The sequence below is a fragment of the Rhamphochromis longiceps genome, linkage group LG7, assembly GCF_057381845.1.
Source record: "Rhamphochromis longiceps isolate RC_006_pf linkage group LG7, R_longiceps_female_GT1.1, whole genome shotgun sequence".
Classification (NCBI taxonomy): domain Eukaryota; kingdom Metazoa; phylum Chordata; class Actinopteri; order Cichliformes; family Cichlidae; genus Rhamphochromis; species Rhamphochromis longiceps.
The window spans coordinates 14,830,672-14,839,186 of record NC_140563.1 but is presented as its reverse complement, the minus strand read 5'-3'; the positions used below and the strand labels follow the sequence as shown (position 1 = coordinate 14,839,186).

At 40.6% G+C, this 8,515-nt stretch overlaps 1 protein-coding gene across 1 annotated transcript; it reads right to left on the bottom strand.

Annotated features, from left to right (window-relative positions):
• Window positions 1-3,056: 3,056 nt before the first annotated feature.
• On the bottom strand, window positions 3,057-7,972 carry tph1a (tryptophan hydroxylase 1 (tryptophan 5-monooxygenase) a). The gene is made up of 11 exons (XM_085412410.1): window positions 7,374-7,972; window positions 5,466-5,600; window positions 5,182-5,365; window positions 4,995-5,095; window positions 4,835-4,902; window positions 4,557-4,753; window positions 4,318-4,453; window positions 4,107-4,233; window positions 3,901-3,996; window positions 3,546-3,679; window positions 3,057-3,396 (listed from the first exon to the last, which is right to left on the bottom strand). Exons 1-11 carry the CDS (start codon window positions 7,461-7,463, stop codon window positions 3,222-3,224), a joined length of 1,443 nt encoding a protein of 480 aa, XP_085268536.1. The 5' UTR covers window positions 7,464-7,972; the 3' UTR covers window positions 3,057-3,221.
• Between the last annotated feature and the right edge of the window lie 543 nt (window positions 7,973-8,515).

Genomic DNA, 8,515 nt, shown 5'->3' with positions numbered 1-8,515 from the left:
CATATTCTGTGTTATGATTAACTTGTTTGTGTTCGACAAGGTTTGTGGTTTTGCCAAACCACGTTTCGGCTGTTTGTGGAGCTGAAATAGCTCCACACGTGACTTGCCTTACTATCACCCATTATCACTGATTGAGAGAGTAAACACACATAAGATAAGATAAGATAAGATAAGATAAGATAAGATAAGATAAGATAACCTTTATTAGTCCCACACGTGGGAAATTTGTTTTGTCACAGCAGGAAGTGGACAGTGCAAAAGTTGTGAGGCAAAAATTAGAATACAATAAGAATAAATACAGTACACAACTGTACAGAATAGAATAAAATAAAATACTATATACAGTAGAATAAAATAAAATAAATATACAATAAGATAAAAATAGAATACAAATACAAATACTATATACAACTGAGTAAAAATACAACGATGACAGAAAGGATTATTGCACTTAGTATTATTGCATATGTATGGATGTGTGTGCTTGATCAGTTAAAGTCTTTATTATGGAGTCTGACAGCAGTGGGGAGGAAAGACCTGCGAAATCTCTCCGTCCCACACCGTGGGTGCCGCAGTCTCCCACTGAAGGAGCTGCTCAGTGCTGTCACAGTCTGCTGCATGGGGTGGGAGATGTTGTCCATCAGGGATGACAGCTTAGCCGCCGTTCTCCTGTCACTCACCACCTCCACTGGGTCCAGAGGGCATCCTAGAACAGAGCTGGCCCTTCGGATCACCCTGTTCAGTCTCTTCCTGTCCCCAGCAGAGATGCTGCCGCCCCAGCAGACCACGCCATAAAAGATAGCAGAAGCCACAACAGAGTCATAGAATTTCTTCAGGAGTGGGCCCTCCACTCCAAACGACCTGAGTCTCCACAGCAGGTACAGCCTGCTCTGCCCTTTCCTGTAGAGGGCGTCTGAGTTATGAGTCCAGTCCAGTCTATTGTTCAGATGAACACCAAGGTACCTGTAGCTGTCCACAGCCTCAATGTCCATACCTTGGATGTTCAGTGGTTGCAGTGGAGAATGCTTGTGCCTGCGGAAGTCTACCACCAGTTCCTTGGTTTTACTGGCGTTGATCTGTAAAGCCTGATGCACATAAGCCCTGATGCATTTATACAGCCGTATTTCACATATCACCACGACAGGTGGAACTAGTGGAAGTAGTTCCTAGGATCCCAATAATACAGTTACGCTCCAATGTGTTCTTGTTAATCATAAACTACAAATTTACCTCAAATCACTAAAATGTTGATATTTTAATATGAGAATCAATTCTAGATCATAAATGTCTGGTATCGGAGGAATCGATATTTCAGTATCGATTGTAACGCCACTGCAGAAGAGACTACAGCTTCACAAAAAAACAACTTCAATGCTAAATGATCAAATTCTTCAGGTGACAAATTTAGAATAATCTGGGCAGCACTATTATGCTGCTGCCTAAGTTTTAATTTTATTCACCTTTAAATATAAGCTACCATTATGTGTGTCATTTCTTGAAACTATAGTTTTGATGTGTTAAATCAGACCAATTTCTTAAGCTGGGCAGTAAAGTAAGTTTTCTGCTCTGTCTGTCTGCTCTGTCCTTTGCTGCCTCTCCTCCTGTCATCTTCACTGTTCACACATATTTATTCTGTCTTCCTTCTAGTGACTTTAATTCCTCTTCTCCCCAGAGCATACCTCTATCTCTCCAGGCTGTCTTCCACCTGCTCTACTCTCACTACAAATCATACTGCTGTCTGCAAACATCATTGTCCACAGAGACTCCTGCCTGACCTCTGTCAGTCTGCCCACCAACCACTGAAAACAACAAGGGCTAGTCTCTGATGTTATCCCACCCCCACCACTGTCTTGCTGTCCTCATAGATGTCCTGCGCCACCCTCACATATTTCTCTGGTGCGGTTCCACTATTTGCACCCTGGCATGTGCTTTATCTCCACGTTTATCATCTGGACCTAGCACCTTTCCAGTCTTCATCCTCTTTCTCCTTAATAATCCTTTGTACTTCCAGATTCACTAACTCTCTTTCTCATTTTCTTCATTCATCAGATCCTCAAAGTATAAATAAATAATATAAATATAATAATAACAACATAATAAAAATGAAATTGTATGACGCCATTTACGTGTCCACGAAATGCGTTTAAGAGTCATTATTGATTTTTCTGCTACCTATCTTGGAAAGTTCTGTTCCCAGTTGGACTTTTTCATTAGGTAATAAGCGTCCTGGCTCTCAAATCAAAGGCATATTTTTTTCTGCAACACTTTATTGAGATTTTGCAAACTCCAGCCTCAAAATAATTGTTATAATCACTTTCAGAGTCTTCGCTGCCATCATCTTGCATGTCTATCATCAACAGCAGCAGCATCCTCAGGGTTCAATAACAAAGTTACATCCACAAAAACTAATAAAAGTAATAAATCAACAATTAAACAACTGTTTTGGCATGCTATAAACACACAAATGACTTTTTTTTCATTTTTTTTCTTGTTTGATTCATAACCTAGTTCTAATTTCTATATTTCTTTACAGTAGAAAAATAATGTCTTGATTTCTGGAGTTCTACAACTGAATTCAATTCAAGAGGAAGTATTAAAAATCATCACTGTAAAGTAATCGCTGACATGGGTCAAATCGATCATAATCAATCACAAGAGCATTCTTATAAGAACAGCTAGTTAAAGGTGTCACTTTCATAATTTCCCTCAACAGCACACAAAAAAGGAATATTACACACACACACACCAAAAGACAAATACAAAGAAGGTACATTTTAAACATTTCACTGAAGAGAGGAGTATTAAACATGAAGAAGAAGAATGAAATGATTTACAAAAAAAAGAAAAGAAAACTCACACAATCATATACAAAAGCAGAAATAACAATTGGAGGTGTCTGTAACAGCTGGAAGTGTTTCAAAAGTGAACTGAAGTACCATCAAAGCACATAAACTGTTTGGAATATAGAAGCCAAATAGTACCTCAGATTAAGCAGCTCTTTGGGTTTGTCAAATATCTTAAAGTTAGCGTCTAAACATACCTAGTGCACCTGTAAATTGTGTAAGCTATATAAACCATGCAGTGGAGACGACAGAACATTTTTGCAAAAAAAAAACGACGCACATTCATGTTACTGGCAAAGGACAACACACAAGCAACGTCTCTACAGCAGTGCCGGGGATGACAGACTGTCAGTGTAACTCCATGTGAACTGTGCGCAGTCAGACACCCAGGTGTTTGTTCAGCCGGCTGAGTGCGTCACCGACGATGTCAAGCTCGTGTCGCAGCTCCTCCACCACACTGTTGATGCTGGGAGTGTCTTTTAGCACGTCCACACTCTGGGTGTAGGGGTTGTATCGAACCGTGAAGGGACGCTTGATGGTCTTGGCAAACTCCCTGAAACACAATATTAAATAATATGCTATCAGCAGTTTAGCTTAAAAAGCTTACAGCTATTCTTGCTGGGTCTACCTATATATTATAATGTATACGTTAAATGCTGAGTGTTGTAGTCTTTACAACACAGTCTTTACAATTAAGCTCACCTCATTTTGACTTTGGCCTCCTCAAAGCTGTCTGACACAAAGTAGACATCCTGAAACGTTGTGATGATGCATTCCTGCTTTGATGTAATTTTGGGGTCGAAAGGCATTATCCTTGCATTACCAGAGAGCGCATGCTGTCAGAGAGAGACACAGTGGAGATGTTGAAAACACAAGTTGATCATTTAATAAATGTGCATCTATATTTTCTCAACAAAAAAAGATTATTTATTGTGTGTCCTAAGGTGGAATATGATCAAGTTTGTAACGTAAAAAGACTATTCTGTCTGTGTTTTTAAAGCTCTTTGGGTAAAGGTGCCCACTGTACCATCCTACCATCCTGTTTGGATGTCTTTACCTTGAGCTCACTGATAGATGACAGAAGTCCAGCTCCATAAGCTCGCAGCTGCCCCTCTTGTTTGCATAGACCAAACTCCACAGTGAAGAAATAGCACTGCAACCCAGAAGAAGAACACAAGCAATTAGGACGACCTTGTTGGATTTTAAAAAAGAAATATCTTCATAAATATTGTTTGAAAAGAAGATTGCAGCAGTGACTCTTACAGTGGCCAGTTTTTGAACTGAATCATCGGAGGCTCCAAGTGAAGCGAGACCAATCTCCTGAGAAAACTGAGCAAAGCTGGGCTCTGCCAGCAGCGGGACGTGGCCCAGCAGCTCATGGCATGTGTCCCTTAATAATAAAAGAAAACCAAATATTAAAACCAAAATTAACATTTAGATTACATATTTAGATATAGTGTTGGCTAGTACTCACGGTTCAGGGGTGTACAAGGGGTCGGAGCTGTGCCGCACATACTGGGTGCAGTGGAAAACGCGGAATGCCAAACCAGCAAGAAAGTCACGGGGGGACAGGTAACCTGCCACAGGCCTGATGGTAAATCCAGTACGTTCTAGAAAGATAGTGAAAATATATTGCATTGAGTGATTGCACCGCTAAAAGTGAACAAAATGATTTAAATCAAAGGAATATTTTAATCAAAATTGATAATTTACCCCTGAGGAAGCGTGACACATCTTCCAGCTGAGGGATGTTGTCCTCCCGACATTCACAATATTTGGACAGCAGTGGCAAGTTTTTCAAGTATTCCCGGCAGGCGTGGGTAGGGTACAGCTTGTTGAGCTCCCTGTACACAACACCCCAAGTCTTCACTTCCTCCTGTGTGAACTCAATACGAGGAATGGGATCTCCACTGGAAAAAGACAGAAAAAACTCCATAAGAATCATGATTTTTTTAAAAATACAATAGACATTTAAATAGATCAAAACTTACTGTTTGTAGGCCATGGCAAGATCTGCAAAATACTTTCGCCTTTTCCGATAGACATTGTCCTTGAAACCCTGATAAAGAGAAATGTAAAAATATAAGAATGCTTCATTTTAAGAGAGTTTGGTTTTGTTTGCTGAAGTGAGGCAGCGGGTTGATAATGTACCGGATGGTCAGCATCCAGTTCAGATCCATACATCAGGACTCGGTTAGCACACTTATCCAAGTCTGAAATCTTCTTTGGGAACCAGGGTACTTCATACATATCTGAGAACAGAAGAAAAAAGGTGCTCAAATTTAATGTTGTACCTTTAATTCAGCATCTGGAGTGTATTCACTCACTACTTTCTCACCTTCCTCGCGTAGACAGGAGTTATCTGGAGGCTCCATATCCACCACATTCACATGCTTCCGCAGCAGCTGGATGATTTCATTCAGTTGCTCGTGGTTGCTGTCACAGTCCACAAAAATTTCAAACTCAGAGTTGCGTCTTTTGGATTTCCTGGACTCAATGTGTACAAGGTTCACGTGGTTTTCCTGCGAGAATAAAACAAAAGAATTCTTTATTCATTTCAAAGCTAACAATGTGTCGCAATCAAGTCATTCTGTAAAAAGGAGCAGGGTTTGGGGGATGTACCTGGAAGAGTTTGAGTGCCTTTACAAGTCCCCCAACTTCATTCTTCAAGGAAAAGATGATTGTCGCTCTCCCTTTCTCTGATGAATTCTTCTTTTCGTTGTTTTCTTCAATTTTGGTGAAGGTTGACTTGTTTATCTGAAAATGATCAACAAAGACAGAGAGATTCAGTTGTGTATAATAGGGAGAAAAAAAACAGTGGAGCAAATGAACTTTTGCTAGCCAATCTAAACTGTCTTTAAAATAATAATTAAGTCTACATATTGCACTTATCCACAGACTTGATGCAGAGCTTCTAATTACTTAAGACTATAAAACCATCCTAAATAACAACAATAATAATCCTATAAATATAAAGAGTTGCAGACAGTCAGTCAGTCTTTAAAACATACACTGGCAGGTATATTTGTTACTCTAAAGGGAATCATTGGCTTTTTCTTGACATCGCTGGTGTAAAAAATGAGTAATGGAAGTGCAGTGCATGCGCACAGGCAGGGCTCAGATTAAGGCTGACCAACTTCTTTGTCCAGTTCAGCACCTCGGATAGCGCTCTCACGTTGACGCGTGCCTGTGCGCGCTGCACACGCCAGGGGAAAATTATTTTAATCCTGCCTCAGATTTTAGCAGCGAGGCTGTTAAGATGCCAACAGCACAGAATAACTAATCTGTTTTGATTGACTCCAAAGTCTTCTCCTTTACTCTACCTGTATACTGCTTATTGAGGTATTTTTTAAAAAAATTAACCCGCGCTCCCCCCCCAAAAACTTTCGAATTTGTCATCAAACAATAGGTACATAATGCCAAAGTCCAACGTTTAGACTGGATTAAAAGGATCACGCCCCTCACGTGAGACAATTAAATTCAGTTAAATTATTTCCTACCACATTTCGCCCTTCGTACATGGTGTAGACCGCGCGGCACACCAGTTTTCGGTGAGCCCTTGCCGGTAGTATCCCTGAAAGCATTAGTGCATGGAGTCTGGATCAGGACGCTGCCCGAGGTCAACGTTTTGCGTCTCGGTTTAACGAAGATGAACTTGTCTCTGTCTCAAAGAATCGCCTTACAGCAATCTCATTTGGAGAGCGGGGAAGCCTATTATTAGCTCCCCTCCACTCTGAAATCTCGCCACACGTTAGGGAAGCGCTTAATCACTACAGCGCGCACGTTTTTTAGGCCGTTAAGTGGGAGAACATCGCTTCCCCTCATCAAATACTTTACTTTTTATAGTTGTGAAATAAATACGATTTTTTTTTTAAATCCAGGGGTATAAACGAGAAACATAAAAAATGTTAGATTTTTTTTAAAACAGGTGTGATCACATTTGCATGCATGGGGGTATAATTTGTCCAGCTTTTACTTTAATAGGATTTAGTAACGTGTTCCGCTGTAAAATCTGCCTTAAACGTCGTTGATTTCTTTTACTCCAGTTTAAACATGTGTGTTTTTCGTTTTATCTCCATGTCTAAAGCAGCTGCGATATTGTCCTGGAGTACCTGTCAGCGTTTTCTATTTTCCCCTTGCATGTGCTTGGAGACATCACATACTGCAGGTTGATCGGTTTATCTTTTATCTCCTCTGTCTGCGAATGGTGCTCAGCATGAGCACTGAAGTGTCTTTTATCATACCAAATTCAGAGGTCTCTCTTTCTTTAACCCTCTTAACTCTTTGACGTAAATTACGGTATAACAAAACGGCTTAAATTAATCTGCGCTGACGACAAAGTGAAAGCTTATTCGATAAGATGACCCGCACAGATCTCCCCACCACTGTCCAAAAAAGTCACTTAAAAACAAAACAAAGCAAAAGTTCTTCATCTTGTTTGTTTCTATTGATTTGATCGAAGATAAAGGGGTTTCTTTAAGATAGAATAATAAAACCTTCCTCCTTCTTCTCTTTCTGTGAAGTTCTTACCTCATTGTTCAGCAGTTTTTCTTCAAAGCCGAGGTTCATAGAGTCAAAAGATCTTCCTCTACGTGGTCCTTCGATTTTGTTTGAGTACATGTTAAAGTGCTGCTGTTCTTGTTTTTTTTGTTTTTTGTTTTTCCCCTTTCAGGCCTTTTTATTTAGTTGGCTTTCCTCTTTGCAAAGTGGGGTGTCTACCCAGTGGAGTGGCGCGCCGTGCTATTTAACCGCACTGAGAAATAGGGAGGGGGCAATAAGCTCACCCAAAGCAGCAAATGGAAAAGGAGCAGCAGCACCGCCCACATCATTAGGGGGAAAGGGGTGTCTTTTTAATTCACCTAAAGGCCCGATCAGTCACGAAATCAGATTTTACCAGGAGAATACCAATCACGTTTCACGCCTATTAGGAAGCTTTGCTCTCTCTCTCTCTCTTTTAATGTTTGAATTGTTTAGCTATTACTAAATATGTTAAATGTGAACTCATGTTAGATTGGTACACAGAGGTCATTCTTATTGCTTGCTGACACCCTGAGACAAAGAAAAGATTGAGGTTTAAGATTTAAGTAGCCCACCAGCCTTCCATCCAGTGATCCAAACATGCTCCCCCCCACTTCGAAATCCCGCACCATAAGCTCCTCTAAGTTCTTGCACATAACAGCCATAATCTGCATGCTTTCCATTCTTTAACACAATGCACCTTTTTAAATGAGATCAAGACAGAAAGCAGAGAGAGCTTCAGAGGCCTCTACAGACAGAATCAAGGTGAAGCGGCGCTGGACGTGAGAGACCTCATTACTTTAAACAGATAACACCACTGTTTACTCTTAAGCTTTAGTCACCTTACACATAGGACGGGTGACATGTCTCTGGCTCTTAGCAAGCTCTTTTAGCTGCTCGCTGATCTAATGTGATGATACATGTGGCTAATGCACATGCTGTTTGTCTCAGGTGGTCCTGGGCTGTGTCACTCGTGACACGGACAGATGCTTTACACAACCCAAGCGGGCAATGAAGGGAACTTCCTCCTCAGATGTTGTGTAAGATAGAGCTAGAAGTGTTCACCTGACAGCCTCTTAAGACTCGCACTGATGTGATGTGGCCATAAAGTTTGTAGCAAAGAACGCGTAAACATGTTTACCTTACTGTTAGCT